The sequence below is a fragment of the Sorex araneus genome, chromosome 6, assembly GCF_027595985.1.
Source record: "Sorex araneus isolate mSorAra2 chromosome 6, mSorAra2.pri, whole genome shotgun sequence".
Lineage (NCBI taxonomy): Eukaryota > Metazoa > Chordata > Mammalia > Eulipotyphla > Soricidae > Sorex > Sorex araneus.
This window is the reverse complement of record NC_073307.1, coordinates 113508301-113525567: the sequence shown is the minus strand read 5'-3', so window position 1 is coordinate 113525567 and position 17267 is coordinate 113508301. Positions and strand designations below refer to the sequence as shown.

Below are 17267 nucleotides of genomic sequence, written 5' to 3'. Positions count from 1 at the left end.
GAGTGTGTGCATTATACACAGGAGATAGAGTTCAAGCCCTGGCAACACATATGGTGACCCGAGTATAGCTCCCCAAAGCACCACCAGCTGTAGCCCTGGATGTATCCTGAGTACCACCGGCACTGGTAGGTTGAGCAGAGAACCATCAAGCCCAACTAACCAACCTGCACTATTTGTGGCCCCTTAGCATTGCTTAGGAGGAACTTCATCCCACACCCCCCCCCCCCAAATCTTACTAACAGAAAAAGCAGTTAAGGGGGGAAAAAAACACTACTGTCACACTTACAAAGACATATCTTATGCCTCTTGGAATCCAAAGCCTCATTTCAGATTTAAAAAAAGGGGGGGGCCTAAAAAGGGTAAACTATTAAAACAAAGTCAAATAGTCAAATCACTGTTTCCTGATTCCCAAATCACTGTCCTTCCCACCAGAACAGCTAGCTACTAAGTGAACCTTCCAAAGACCTTTCAAAATCATAACCACTGTCATTTAACATAATGACCAGTGTTTTTCTATCAAAGTAAACTCCTTGTGACCTGGTACTCTTTTGGGAGCTCAGTGGCTTAGAGCACCGGCCAGTTTGTGCCCAGCAACCCTGTGGTCTATAATCCCTGGTACTATGGAGCACTGAAATTGACAGAGGTGCAACCCCTTTGAGTTCCACAACTAAAAAAGATATTCAAGCACCATGGCCAGGAAGTGTGACTCCTAGCAAGTAAGTACAAGTGAGAGTACACAAGAATGTTTTTAAGTACCAAGGCTAAAAAAAGGTCTTCAACCTGATATGTAGCACCTGGGAAGCACCACAATGAACCGCGAACACTTCAGTCCTGTGAGACCACCAGTTATAATATCAACAGCAATGAAGGGTAGGGAAGAAGGAAAAAGTATTTTCCCTAAAATAATAATAATAATAATAATAATAATAATAATAATAATAATAATAATAATGGGGAGAGGGAAGGAAATCAGAGCAATAGTACTAGTTTTTGCCTTTAATATTGGTGACCGGGCTGGAGTGATAGCACAGTGGTTGGGCGTTCACCTTCCACGCGGCCGACTCAGTTCGATTCCTCCACCCCTCTCGGAGAGCCTGGCAAGCTGCCTATGCGTAATGGATATGTCAAAAACAGTAACAATAAGTCTCTCAATGAGAGACGTTACTGGTGCCTGCTCGAACAAATTGATGAGCAATGGGATGACAGTGACAATATTGGTGACCCAGGTCCGATCCCCAGCACCACATATGTCTCAAGCACTTCAAAGGAGTGATCTTTGAACATAGAACCAGGAGCAAACCCTGAGCATCACTAACTATGCCCCCCCAAAACCAATAAGTGTGTGGTTATTTCTCTTTGTCTATTAACTTGCATTTCTCTAATGACTAATGATTTAGAGTATGTTTTAAGTAAAGAAAATAGGTGAGGGGCTAGAATATATTATAGAAGGTAGAGCACTTGCCTTGCATTAAGGCCAATCCTAAGCAATCCCATTTGGTTCCCCGAGCACTACCAGGAGTAATTCTTGAGTGCAGAACCAGGGGAAAACACATCGCTAGGTGTGGCCCCCAAAACCAAAACATACAAACAAAAGTAAAGAAAACAGATGTTATCTTTACTTCTTTTTCACATCAATACTCAATAAAACTTGAATTATTCAATGCCTGCATAAAAAATGATTTGGATCAGGATTTTAGAAATCTCAAAGGCACATAAAAAGATACTCTAAATCATTAGTCATTAGAGAAATGCAAGTTAATAGACAAAGAGAAATAACCACACACTTATTACAATGATTAAAAAACTATCCCAACCAATAAACTGCCAAATATCAACAAGAATACAGAGCAACTAGAAAGTTGTCAATCCGAACAAAATGAAAAATAGTCCATTTCAGAAAAAGTAATGCAGATTCTTTCAAAGTTAATTATATGAACACATATGTCTGCCAAAAAATAAATAAATAAAACTGTATACAAAATCTGTAGCAGCTTGGGGCCGGAGCGATAGCACAGCGGGTAGGGCGTTTGCCTTGCACGCGGCCGACCCGGGTTCGATCCCCGGCATCCCATATGGTCCCCCAAGCACCGCCAGGAGTGATTCCTGAGTGCGGAGCCAGGAGTAACCCCTGAGCAGCGCTGGGTGTGACCCAAAAAGCAAAAAATAATAATAATAATAAAAAAATATCTAAAAAAAAAAATCTGTAGCAGCTTTATTCAGATTCTCCATAAGATGGAAAAAGGCCAAATGTCCATCAGCCAATGCATAAACTGATAGATTCAACAAAATAGATAAATCTCAGCTTCATGTTAGACAAAAGAACTCAGACTCAAGTAAACTACAGAAATTTCCATTCATGTTATTCTGTATGGCAAACTCAGGAAAGAGAAAAGATCAATGGTCAGAGGCACCTGGATAGCGAGGGAAGGGATTAACTTCAAAGAGTATGAGAAAACTTCTAGGTGATTCCTAATTAGGTGATTTCTAAACTTGATTCCTATTATACAATGACTTGTCAATATAGGTGTATACCTTAAAAAGGGAAATTTTTACTTTGTATTATTCCAAAGCAAACTTAACTTTTAAGAGGTTTCACTTTTAGTTCTTCCAAAACATAAGACCTCGAGTAAGTTAAGTTAGCTTTCATGGGATTTATGTCTCTCTTACCTAAAAATAAAGTACTATACAGTAACTAAACATCTGTGTAATGTCTACTTTTCCTAAATTCCTAAAATTATATTTATATTGTATTTATAATATATAAATATTTCAAGATTTAAAATTATGTCAAAATAAAATAATGCAAAATAGTACAAGTGGTACGATGCCTATCTTTCTTGCAGCTGACTCCTTTTTGATGTTGGCAATGCATGACCCCTAAGCCCTGGGATAGAAGTACCCCCAAGCACCACAAGGAGTGGTCCTATCACTCCAGCCCTTGCAAATGCAAAAATTAAAGTGATATATATTCATGTCTTTAATTAGAGACTCCAAATTTTTAGCAATTCCCTTTTATTATAACAAAGTACTATAATGTTACTCAGCTTGGTTACATATAAGCACATTAGAGGGTAGATATTTATGTCTACATAAAAAATTCCAGGATTTTTTTTTTTTTTTTTGCTTTTTGGGTCACACCCGGCAATGCTCAGGGGTTACTCCTGGCTTTGCACTCAGGAATCACTCCTGGCGGTGCTCAGGGGACCATGTAGGATGCTGGAAATTGAACCCGGGTCGGTCGCGCGCAAGGCAAATGCCCTACCTGCTGTGCTATGGCTCCAGCCCCCAAAATTCCAGTTTCTAATGCAACCTGGAACTGCAGTTATAACCAATGGCTCCATCTAGTTAGATATAAACACAATTTTATTTGAATTGGGGACATCACTGGAAAGGTTTCATAAATCCATGATTAAAAAAATTTCACACACTGGGATTATGGATTTGTGGGAGAGCACATGCCTGCATGAATGAGGACCTGGGTTCAGCAGCAACAAAAAAATATGAAAATTCAGAAAAGGTTAAAAATTTGCTTATGCTGTTTTCACTGCCATCACCACCAGAATCATCATTCTCACAACAAAACCACCTCAAGCCCGCTGAGCTTCAGCAAAAGGAAGAGAGAGTAAACAAGGAGTTCCCTACACCAGTGTTTCTCAACCTTGTTCCCACAGTGGTGCTGTCCAACCTTGTTTTGTGTGCCCCTGACCCTGTCCTACCAACAGGAATGCTGTGGCTTCTTAAAATATATGGGAAATTCATAAAGGGTTCAAATGACCCCAGGTTGAGAAAATCTGCTCTATACTCTAGTTCCTATCAGTGCACATATCAGCAAACAGACCAGTATAAAAGCCTTCAGGAAGCAACCATATTTAAGTCATTCATATGAACAAGTACTCATTACCACTCATGATCAGGGAGCTACAAATCAAACAACAGTGAGATATCATATCACACCAGTGAAAATGGCACATGTCAACAAGTCTGGAAACAGCCAATGTTGGTGGGGTTGTAGTAAGAAAGGAACTCTCATCCACTGTTGGTGGGTGTCCTCTGGTTCAGCCTCTATGGAAAGAAGTATGAAGATTTCTTCAGAAATAAAGGAATAGAACTCCCATACATACACTTATGTTCACCACAGTGCTGAGTACAATAGTCGGTGTGGAAACTGCCCAAATGCCCAACTACCTATGCATGAATCAAGGTGTTGTGATACATGCACAAGAATACTATGAGTTGCCACAACATGGATAGAACCAGAGGATATCTTGCTGAGTGAAATCAGTCAGAAGAATAATCTCCTCACACGAACAACTTAAAAGATACACAGCAAGACAGCAATAAAGGGGTGGGGAACTGGGATCCTTAGGGGAGGGAGGTGGGTACACTTATGATGGGTGTATGCTGGAATTATGTAAACATGAAACCATCATTAACAGTACTGCACATCACAGAACCTCAATCAACTAAAAAAATAATAACAAAGCCTTATAACTGAGATAAAAATAAGCCCGGCAAGCTACCCAAGGCGTATCCAATACGCCAAAAACAGTAACAAGTCTCACATGGAGATGTTACTGGTGCCCGCTGGAGCAATTGATGAGCAACGCATGACAGTGATACAGTGATGTACCAAAAAGGTAAAATCATACTGATATGCACTGTATCTAAGGAACAAACAAAAATAAAACAAGAATAAAATGAAAGTATCTTCCAATCACATCAACTGGTTTGACTAAAGTTACAAAATATCAGAATTAACAAATACACAAAGTTCTCTCAGAAACTTTTTCACATGGGCCCTGCTTTAAAATAACATTTCAGAGTGAATTTTGACAAATATTTCTATAACTAAGCGATTTATTTTCCAAGAACTTCTTAGACTCAAAACTTTTTAAATTTGAATATTTGAAACTTTGTTTCACAATCTAACTCTCAATTAAAATAATGCTAACAGGTTTTTCTTTATGACAAAAAAGAACTTGCCAAATCTCACAGTCACTTAGGATTTGTTGATATATACATTAAGATGATGACAAAGTATAAGAAAAGTTGTATCTCAAATTATTATCAGATTTAATAACTGCAATTTGGCTTCATTTTCATCTAATCAGTAAATATTTGCTGGGCAACATTGTATAATACTTTGTACTGGTTTCCAGGAAGAATGCAAGATTATAAGGATAAAATAATGGTAACATGGACAGTAACAGTCACAGCTAATGTGTATAAACGCTTACTATGTGGAAGATGTGGAAGCACTTTAATGTTCCTTATACCAGTATCCTCACTTAACTATGGTATTGGGAAGTTAAATTACCCAAGGTCACAGAACTGATGTTTTAACCAAGACTTTAAAGATCTTCTAATCTAGTAATGATATCTATGCAATTAACAGTAATTTTATAATAAAGGAGCAAATTTTATTCAAATGTCAAAAAAATCTAGCAAATTAAATTTTAGGATTAGGAATATACAATCATACTGAAGAGGATCAGAAAAGGGATTTTTGCTGCTTTATTTTTTACAGTGCCAGGGATTGAAACTCAGGTCTCTAAACATGCAAGGCACGCACTTTCACCTTTGAACCACATCCAAGCAAAGGAAAAGTTTCTAATAAATGTTTTCAGTGATTAAAGAGCACAGGATTTTGATGGTTGGATAGGATTTCAGGAACATGCTTTTAAACAAAAAAGCAAAATTCAAGACACATATCTCAGTAACTTTTATTAAAAAGTAATCTCTCGGGGCTGGAGCGATAGCACAGCGAGTAGGGCGTTTGCCTTGCACGCAGCCGACCCAGGTTCGATTCCCAGCATCCCATATGGTCCCCCGAGCACCGCCAGGAGTAATTCCTGAATGCATGAGCCAGGAGTAACCCCTGTGTATAGCCGGGTGTGACCCAAAAAGAAAAGAAAAAAAAAGTAATCTCTCAACAATGAGTTGTAGCAAGTTTTATGTAAATAAAAATGCTCATATCCATGATTATTATTTAAGAACACAGTTCATATCAGTTCCATTAACAGAGAAAATTAGTGTTCCACAACACAGAAATAAACTATGGACCACAGAAGTGACACTATACATCTCACTATATATCTCCTATCCCTATCCCTTGCCTACCACTCTACCAATATAAAAACTATTAAGAAAATTATATACTGTTTAAGAATCTTGATGTGTGGGGCCAAAACAAAATACAGAGGGTAAAATGCTTGCCTTGCATGCAGCTGACAGGGCACCACATATGGTATAGTCCCTGAGCACTGGCAGGAATGATACCTGAGCACAGAGCCAGAAGCAAACCCTGAGAACCGCTAGGTGTGGCCCAACAAACAAACAAAAATTAGATATATATACATAATTGCATATACACACACATACACAATAATATAAATTACATATATAGATTATATATATGCTTTTAAGTATATATGGACTGGAGTGATAGTACAGCGGGTAAGGTGTTTGCCTTGCACATGGCTTACCTGGGTTTGATTTCTACGTCCCTCTCGAAGAGCCCGGCAAGCTACCGAGAGTATCGAGCCCACACGGCAGAGCTTGGCAAGCTACCTGTGGTGTATCCAATATGCCAAAAACAGTAACAAGTCTCACAGTGGAGATGTTACTGGTGCCCGCTAGAGCAAATCGATGAACAATGGGACAACAGTGCTATATAAGTATACATATTCTAATATACATACACACATATGTATATGAAAGATCATTTTTCCAATAATTTGCCAATCACTATCATTTTGACAAAGACTATACAGGAAAGTTTTTGCACAAAATTATGGTTTTAAAGCAAGCAATGCCTTGCTAGATCATTTTAAAATTTAATAAATCTCATAAAAGAAAATGCCTCTACACATCATGACACCTAAGTTGCCTTAACTGAAGGTGTACTTAATACCAATGAATCAGTTTTAAAAGTAGGTGTCTTCTGGAACCTTAATTTATAATAGATGCTGAAATAGGGGCTGGAGGGATAGCACAGCGGGTAGGGTGTTTGCCTTGCATGCGGCCGACCCGGGTTCAATTCCCAGCATCCCATATGGTCCCCCGAGCACCACCAGGTGTGACCCCCCCAAAAAAAAAACATGTTGAAATATTTTAATGCTGTGTTTTCTGCAACCCCTGTTTGATATAATCTGTTCTTTCAACCTGGTTTACCATGACAATCTAGTTCTAGAAGCACTTTACATTCCCCTTCATTTCAGCGAAAAAAATCAGTCAACCACTAAGAGAAAAAAGTTTGTCACAAATTACAAAAAAAAAGAGAAAAATAAAAATGAGCTAAGAATCCTACAAAATACTTTAAAATGTACTTAAATAGTAGTTTTTATATAAAATCAGAGTATACCCACTTAAAATTCCCTAAAAACTTGACAATAGGGCCAGAATTGATACTAGAAAGGTTGACACACTTTGACTGTAATGACCCCGATTTAAATCCCAGCACCACATTTGTGGTTCCTGAGCAGAGCCAGGTATACCCAACAACCCCCTCAAAAAAACTGAATGATTTTTTAAAAAAATACTATTAATCACTCAGAGTAGGGAGAAAGAAGCCACACATCAAAGCATATAGCGTATCTGGAAATACCAACCCCTATTTTTAATAAAATCTTTTCCTTCAACCTGGATTACCATGACACTCTAGTTCTTGAAATATTATACCTTCCCCTTCATTTCAAGCAAAAGATTAGTAAGAACCAAAACAGGACTGCAATAGAGGTCAGTGGCAGAATAGGCATCTTGCATGTATGATGCCCTGAGTTTGGTCCCTAACACTGAAAAAAAAAAAAAAAAAGAAACACAGAATACAATACAATTTTAGAAACTGGAAAACTGAACAAATGTTGATAACCATTACACAGGAGAAGGTTGAATCTGGATTAGCCTAGAGGAAAGTCAGAACCATCTGGTTTATAAAATACTTATATTTTCATTTTTAAAAAGTCTTCTTTGTAGAAGTGGATAATGTTACAGATAAGCAAGAAAAATATAGGATGTGAAACACTATAAAGTGCAAGCAATGATGTAGCGAAATGTGCAAAATGCAAGGATGAACACAAACGCCAATCAGGAAAAGCTCCCTTGGTCAAGGCTGGAATTTGAGCAATAAGATAATTAACAGTATCAAGCACAAAAAATAGGACCAAGGAAATAGCGCCAGTAGAACAACTAATGCCTCGCACGCACAAGGCCTGGAGTTTAATTCCCAGCACTGCCCTGTCCCCCCAACACTGCCAGATGCAGCAGCCCTGCAACCTAGAGAACTGCTGGCTCCAGGCCCTGAAAGTTTTGCTGGGTGTGGACCCTGAAACAGTAATAAAATATTTAATATAAAAATAATCTAAAGAATAAAATAAGTATCCAATAGGTTATACAACAGAAGTGAATAAATGATATAAAGAAACAATACTTCTGTGTGTGTGTGTGTGTGTGTGTGTGTGTGTGTGTGTGCGCGTGCGTGTATTTGTGTGTGAAATCAAACCCAGGCATTCTTTTTGTTTAGTTTTTAAATTTTTTAAATTAAGTCACCTTGAGACACACAGTTACAAAGCTGCTCATGATTGGGTTTCATTTATACAGTGTTCCAACACCCATCCTTCCCCCACCATCAATGTTTCCAGCTTCCCTCCAGCTTCCCCCTCCTCCTTTTGGGCATGATGGTTTGTGATAGATACTGAGAGGTTATTATGTTTGTTCCTTTATGTACTGTCAGCAAGCAGTTCTGACCCAGAGTGATCATTCCAACTACCACTGCCAGAGTGGTTCCTTCTCTATCACAGCAGCCTTCTCTCCCAGAACCTAAGGCAGGCTTTCAAAAGTACATTGTACAAAAGTACAACAGTGCAACCCAGGCATTTTACTTGTAAGTTTCATCAACAACCATGTAACAACTCTGCTCCAAGAAAGTTTCAATTAATAAGTGCAGATTTTAGGAGGAGAGCACTAAAACAATACAACTGTAAAAAGATTCATAGGTAATAAAATTAGAGAGAAATATAAGCAGAAAGAGAATATTTGCAAAGTCTCAGAATGTGAGTTACATTTGAATATGGCCAAGCATGTTGCTCAATAAATAAGCAAACTTCAATAAACAATTTTTTAAAACTAAAAACTTAAAATGAAGACAAATTTAAGTACACCAAATAGAGGTACCACTGTGCAAGAGAAATCTGAATCTACAAGAAAAGTGGCAAAGATTGGGGGAACAGATATGTAAATTACAATCAAAAGCTGAATTTGAAGCAATATAAGTGGCTCATATTCATCTGTGTCAAATAAAAAGAACAAAAAGAACAACCATAGGGCTGAAGTAATATTACAGCAAGCAAGAAGGGCACTTGCTATGTATGCAGCCAAGCTGGGTTTGATCCGGGTTACTCTACATGGTCCCGGGAAACCCAGTCAGGAGTGATACCTGAGCACAGAATCAGGAGTAAAGCCTAAGCTCCACTGGGTGTGCCCCAACCCACCCCCCGCCTTAAAAAGGAACAACCATAAGCAGTTCAATTCCAGCACTACATATGGTTCTCCCCAAGCTATACCAGGAGTGATCCCTGAGCACAGAGCCAGGAGTAAGTCCATTAGCACTGCTGGATGTGACCTCCAAATCAAAAAGAAACAAAAAATAAAAAACAAAAAACTATAATCAGACCATCTAAATTTCTTAATGAATGCACACTGCTGAAATAGGAAAGAAAATCTAAGAATAGCTCAACAATCCAGTATCCGTAAGCAGCAACTACAAATTTTTTAGTTTCCTTCTAATCATTCTATGGCTATTGTCCTATATGGTTTATTTTCCATGAGAAAACTGGAATTAGATATCAAAATGCTTTCAACTTTTTCACTTTATTTTTTACAGTACTTGAAATACTAATGATGTTATCAAACAGTAATTTATGTAAACCATGTGAACACATAAATACCTAATATAAATACTTATAAAGGAAAATCCACACTCCAAATTTATGGGAGAAGACTACCCAAAACAAGAATGATCACCCTAGCATGTGTCAAGTGATTTAATTAGAATTAAAAAAATATTTAACAAGCTCCATAATAAACCTGATAACACTTTTAAGTGATTTAAAATACATTTTGATGTTTTGGGAGCTGTGAGTACCAGCAACTTTTATTAGTTGTTGAGTCACTGTTAAAATCAAATAGTGATCACATACAACAATAACAGTATCTGACTGACGATAGATGCTGAATAAATATTGGTCATTACTATCATCATAAATTCAAGTTGTTTTTGTATGCAAAGGAGAAATAGAAAAAATACACTGATGGGAAGTTTTACCTTTTCTTCCGCTTTTTTCATCATCTCTACATTTATGTAGTCCTTGGACATCTATTGCTATGAAGATATTATTTTGTTTTGTGTTGTGATGTTTCACTTTGGGATCACACCAAGCTGTGTTCAGTTTACTCCTGTTTCTGTGCTCAAGAATTATTCCTGGCTGGCTTGAGGGACCATATACAGTGCTGGGGATTAAACCCCAGTCAGCTGCATGTATTACCCACTGTAATATCTCTCTGATCCCTGAAAATATATTTTCAAAAACATTAGAAAGATGTCCCTTATCTTTAATTATACTATAAGAAACTGAGGAAAATTAGTATTTTCTACTTCTTCTAAATTTGCTCTATTTGCACAGTGAAAGCTCAGTAAGTATTAATGTCACAAATCCTTTTAAGAAAACTGAACATTGCCACTTACTCTCAGGGAAATCCAGAGCAAAACGAAAATAAGGTATCATCTCATACCAGTAAGAATGGTAACTATCAAGATGATGGCAAACAACCAATGCAGTGAGGACGTGGTTAAAAAGGAACCCTCATTCATTGTTGATGGAAATGTCTGGTTCAGCCCTACGGAAAGCAATGTGGAGATTTCTGAAACAACTAATAGAGCAATTCCACTTCTTCGTATCAATCCCCAAAACCTTTATTCAAAAAGATGTGTGCACACTTTAGTTCACTGAAGTGCTTAGTACAATAGCCAGAATATGGAAACAACCCAAATGCCCAGCAACAGACAAATGGATAAAGCAGCTGTGGAATAGAAACACAATGGAATACAATGCAGTCATAAGAAAAAATGAAATCATGCAGTTCCCTGCAACTTGAATAGAACTGGAGGGCATCATGTTAAGTGAAGTAAGTCAAGAGGAAAGACAAATACCGATGTTCTCACCTGTGGTATACAAAGGGATGGGAAAGGAATGGAAGGTATCAAATGATGGCAAACCCTTGGCTCTGAATTATAGAAATGAGATGCCAAGGAAGAAGGGGGGGTGGGGGGAGGGGATGGAGGAGGAAGGTTGGTGTAACACAGGCTATGAGTCAAAGACATTTCAGTGGTTTAAAGGTGAAGTAACTGTACATAGAAAACATAAAAGTAAAAACTATTATAAATGTGACTCAAACTATAATAAAATTTAAAAAATTAATGAGTTTGCTGTGGGGGAGGGAACGAATAACAGGTCATGATGGAAGGACATTGACACTGGTTGTGGGGTTGAAGTTGGAAAAGTATATATGCTTGAAACTGTTATTAAAAGCTTTGTAAATCAGGGTGCCTAAAAAAAAATGTCCAGTGATATTAAAGATCTGTTTAAAAACATATGAAGGCCAGAGCAGTAGTAGTACAGTGGGTAACACACTTGCCTTGCAAGCAGTCAACCCAGGTTTGATCCCCAACACTCCATACAGCTCCTTGAGTCTCACCAAGAGTGATCACTGAGCACTGTTAGATGTGGTCCCAAACCCAAAAAATAAAAATAGAAAAACAATAAAAGTAGAAACACATTGAAAAGTGAAGTCAAAGTCCTTGTTGTTAACCACAGAAGCCAGACCACTTTCTGTTTACTCTTCTCTGGGTACATCCAGTAACGAAGAACACTAGACTATGTTTAAGAGAAAGCAGAAGAAAAACAGTTAAAGAACTAAGGATACAAAGATTGTAGAACAGGCTGGGCTGCCAGCTCTTTTGCTAGCTACCCCCATCTTCAACAACAACAACAAAGTGTTCCTGAGCCAGAAAGATAGCACAGAGGTTAAGGCACTTGCCTTGCATGTGGCAAATACAGATGACAAGGTCCTCTTAGCAAAGCCAGAAGAATAAAGTAGAGCATTAGGAGTTTTTGCCAAACACCACAAAGTGTAGCTCCCAAACCAAAAAATGATTAAAAAAAAAATAGAAAAGAACAAAGCTATTCTATGTAAAATGATTAAAATTTCCCTGTAGTACAGAGGCAATTATCAAAAGATGGCAGTTCCAGTCTACATTGATGGTATAACGGTAAGCATTGCTGCCTTCCAAAACCTGGTAGCTTCAGATTTAGACTTCTTTCAACAAAATAATTAAAATAACAGAAGATTAGTCATGAATGTGGGCTGCCAAACATGAGAATAACCCAAAGATTGGGAAAGATAACCCAAATAACCCAAAGATTAACAAAACAATGAGAATAACCCAAAGATCTCTACTGACAAGGTATTTATAACAAATATACAAAACACTATTACTATATATCTACATGATATATAGACATTAAAGTCTTCTAAAGAGAAATTTCCATGGCTAAAATAGGAAAAAAATATTCCTTTAAATAAATGAGATACTTATAAAAAAATGTGTATGAAGATTCTAAACAGGTGCAAAAAAGTAGAAAAGACAAGACAATACTAATAGAATGAGCGCAAGTCTGAGAGAAAACCTGTTTGGCTGCCTTAAAAACTTGTTTCATGGGAGAAGAGATAAGCTGAAAGGCAGGTTGTGGCCAGAATTAACTGTACTAGGCCTTGAATACCAAACTAAGTAGTTTCAAATTTATCCTGCATTCTGATCTTTAGCAACTACTCAACTCAGCCATAGACAATAATAATTATATGTGCATGGTTGACTTTCAGTAGGATTTCATAAATACTGAAATTTTAATTTCATATACTTTCATTTGCCTTGAAATGTTATTTTTTTACTTCAATGATGTAAAAATTTGAAATTTTAATTCACTCTTAATTCATGGGCCATGTAAAAACAGCCTGCAGGTTGGATTTGACTTACAGGCCACAATTTACTAACACGTATCCCTCGGTGAGTTGCCTTCTCCAGTTGTCCTATATGACTGTGGTTTCCAACCTCTTGATACCTGCAGTCCAGCAACAGTACACAAACTCGCAGCAAATGTTAATTAATACCTTTTTCATAAACCAGTAGGAAATTTCAGAAAATTTCTCCAAACCAGTGGTTGCAAGCCACTGTTCTAAGGTACATTTTTGAGTTTCAGGAACTGGAATTCATTCAGTAACTGCATACACATAATATCTAAATCCAGTAGGTAACAAAGACTCACTATAAAAAGGATTCTTAAAAACAAACAAAAAAAGGCCTCCAGATTGTTGATGATAATCTATTAGAAGAGAACCAAAACATTTTTAAATTGTGACTTATTTTCACATAACAAATGTACTTACAAATTACTCCTACAGAGCTTTTAGGTTAAATGAAGGGATCTATAACATAGAATATAACATAAAAACAGCAACTGGGGATGTCAGTTCTAATCCTAACTCTGTCATTTACTCATCACTGTCACTGTCATCCCATTGCTCATCGATTTGCTCGAGCGGGCACCAGTAACGTCTCCATCTTGAGACTTGTTACTGTTTTTGGCATATCAAATACACCACGGGTAGCTTGCCAGGCTCTGATGATATTAAAAACAAGTCACTTTCCGGGCCAGAAAGATAGCATAGGGAGTAAGGTGTTTGCCTTGCAATGGTTCAATACCTAGTACGCCATGTTGTCTGATCAGCAGTGCCAGGAGTGATCCTTGAGCACAGTAGGATATGGCCCAAAAATGAAAAACAAGTCATTTTCAATCTTCTGTCATAACTTCATCATCTCTAATGTAAAAGGGTTTAAGTTACTGAATAATCATTCTATTATCCCCCTGAACTTTACTATAGTAAATTACAATAGTTTATTTGCTACTACTTAAAAAGGCTGGTCAAAAGTGATCATTTTCACAGAAGAGAAAGGCACCAAGAAGGCAGATAACTGGTAGGGGGAAACCAGAAACTAAAGTATTCCTTAAATTAAGGAATATTTTTAAGTATCAAGTGCAACAAAAAAAATTAAGGAAAAGAAGAATTCAACATAACTGTGACTATCAAATGAGGAACATGCTAGTTAGCAAAATAAATAAAACCAAGAAACAAGTATTTCAAAAAGCAGTCTTAAGATTTGAGAACATTATGCATGCTTCCAGGAATGCTGTAAGAAACCAGGAAAAAAGAAATGCTGAAGACGAGTCTGGGCAATAAAAAAATAAAGGTATATGGTTCAAGGAAAGTAGAGAAAATAAAGTTTGATGGGCTTGAAGTCCCAAGTAAATAAATTACCCTGAAAAGAGGTATTAAATCATTAAGACCCAAAGAATACAAAGAATACAAAAACACTGCAGTATACATTTTTTACACAATTCTATAAAACAATACTAAAAATACATGTATAATACTGGGTTTATTAAATTAAATTAGTTATCCTTAAAGCTATCCTCTGCTTTGTCCACCTGTTATTTTCTAGTAAAAAACTAATTTTGCTTTCGTAAGAATAAAAACAAGCATTATGTAGCTCTTAATGCAAATCTGGATCTTACAGCAGCTATTTCATAACATCCATTGCTAAAGCAACCAGCTCAAGGAAAGAAGGTAGGACTAGAGTTGCTTTCTTAGATTAGAAAACTCCCCAGGCAAGAATTGTAATGAATTAGCTTATCCAAATCATCGATGCACAAAGTTATCGATGCTTGATAAATACTGACACAAAACTTGAGGTTTTAAAAAGTCGTCCTTGAAAACCAACTCTCATCTGATAAAACTGGAAAATATTTATATCACAGATACACTAACTGCACGACCCGATCTTGCTTCAGTGAGCAGCAACAAATTGCTACAAAGCACCGCGAAGAAAAAAAAAAAAGAAAGTCAAAAGTTGTTTTTTTAATTTTTTTAAATTCATGAATCACTCGGAAACATCCAGAAGAACACAGAAGTCATTTCAAGTCTGCACGTCCCTCTATTTAAGGTATATGACAAATAAAAATCCAAAGCATTAGCCTGATGACCAACTAGTTAAAAATACACGTTTGGATAAACTGGAGATAGTTATAAATAAGGCGAGAGAGAGAGAGAGAGAGAGAGAGAGACTATTAATATGTCGAAATTCACTGGCCAAGGGCTGGACTCGGCCATTCATCTACCTAGATTCGAGAGCAGCCAAAAAAAAAAAAAAAAAAAGTCAAGGTTTCTCCCATCACACTTGCTTTTAAGACACGCAGCAGCCGCCCCCGACAGCCGCCGCGGCCCAATGGCAGCGAGCAGCTCCGCTCGCCATATGTTAATGTTTAGCACTCCCCGTCCCATCTCCCTCACCTGAACGCGACCAGCCGCGCTCGCCCCAGGCCGGCGGGCCCCGCAGGACCAAGCGGCGCGGAACCGGAGTTGCCCCCAAAGTGCCAACAGTGAACTGCGCCCTCCCACCCAGGGCCAGTGGCGCGTCGATTTCCCAAGCCCGGCCAGCTCGGGGCGCCGCCACTGTCACCGCCAGCAGCAGGAGCAGCAGGAGTAGCAGCAGCAGCAGCAGCAGCAGGAGCAGGAGCAGGAGCAGGAGCAGCAGCAGCGTCACCCCAGAGCGCCCATCAGCAACTACCCCGGCAATTTTGTTTTTCTCTTCTAATAAAAAAAAAAAATTTTTTTTTCTGGTATTCCCTCTCTAGCTTTGCACGATTACGGTAAATAAGGTCTGAGACTTGAGGCCGCCTTCTCCCGACTCTGCGGGGGCTGATTCTTTTTCCTGCCCGCTCCTTTTTACGTGTGTTTGTGCGTGTGTGTGTGTGTGTCCAGCCCCACGAACCCTCCCCCCAAAAACAAATTTTAAAAAAGGCAAACCGAGGGCGCTCTCCGACCTCCTCCCCACGACGAGGGCCAGTGGGGGGGGGGGTCTCCCAACTGCTCAGCGCACTCCCCCGCGCCGCCGCCCCCCATCGCGGCCGCCCCCCGCCCCGCGGGCCTCGGCGCGGGCCTGCGCGGACTCGGGCGGCCGCAGGCCTCGGGCCTAGCCGCCGCCGCTAGCCCCTCACCTCTTTAGGGACCAGTTGGTTCTCCTCGCCGGGCACCATGGCTCCGACTCCCGGCCGCTCCTCTCCGCCCCGCCGGGGGAGGGAGGCAGGCGGGTGGCGGCGCGCTCTCAGGAGAGAAAGGCCACAGCCGTCATCGTCCCCGCCGCCTGCGGCCCGGCCAACCGCGGAGGCCTCAGTCGGGGCCTCAGACACCAGCGCGCAGACACCGACCCACGGCTGTTCCGCCGCCGCCGTCGTCGCCGCCGTCGCCGCCGCCGCCGCCGCCGCCGCCGCCGTCGTCGTCGTCGTCGTCGTCGCCGTCGGCCCCTCCCCCAGCCGGCGGCAATCAATGGAAAAATGGCGGCGCCGCTCTCGCGAGACTTTGGACCGTCGGGCTCGGGGCCCAACACTGGGCGCCTAAGACCGTGTGTTGCTCACGTCTCTGCACCGTCGCGCCTGTCCCGCCGAGAGACCACCCGAGTTGGCGGCGTGGCTCTGAGGAGCGTTGTTTTTCTGTTTTTTTGTTTTTTTGGTTTGGTTTTGGTGAAAGGGATTCTAGATCTTTGGCTTGGAGACTGCGCTGCCGGGCGGGAAGGAAGGAACTAGGCCTCGGTGTCCTCCGAGCTGTGTCGGGCCCGCGGTGTGCCCTGCCCTCCAGCAAGGGCCCGACCGGGGCCCACCGGCCCTTCCCTGCCCCTTCCCGTTCCGAATGTCGGGACTACACCCCCCGCCCCGAGCCACAGCCTGCAGGAGAGAGCGCCACCGGCTCGCACCCGGCCGCGGAGGGCCGCGATTACTTTCTCCGCACGCCCCGACCCCAGGCTCCGTCTCCGCGCCCGAGCCCTGCAGGGGAAGGCGGCAGCCCCACCTCGGAGGAGCGGCGAGGTCCCGTCCACCCTCCACGCCCGCGGGGAGAGCTGGGCCCCCTCCGACAGTCTTTGGATCCTCTTCCCAATATTTTTAGGAGCGTTTCACCTCCTCCGTCGGAAGCATTCTAGCTGCTAAACAAACGCTGCAATGATTGTTTTGTTTTGTTTTTCTACCCATTCCTCAAAGTTGCCTTTATGAAGGCTTGGGGTACGGTGGTCTTGGTTCCATAGTTAGAGTGGCGTTTTAAGG

General features: G+C 40.3%; 1 protein-coding gene across 3 annotated transcripts in view; it reads right to left on the bottom strand.

The window, feature by feature from the left end:
• Positions 1–16432, bottom strand: part of USP47 (ubiquitin specific peptidase 47) — a 107705-nt gene extending 91273 nt beyond the window's left edge. For 2 of the 3 annotated variants that reach the window (XM_004613597.3, XM_004613598.3), the window contains exon 1: positions 16170–16430. In XM_004613597.3, coding sequence (XP_004613654.1) covers positions 16170–16208 — 39 coding nt within the window. In that variant the 5' untranslated portion in view covers positions 16209–16430. Of the gene's footprint in view, positions 1–16169 lie in introns of all 3 variants that reach the window. The other variant, XM_055142900.1, reaches the window with a different exon arrangement.
• Positions 16433–17267: the final 835 nt, after the last annotated feature.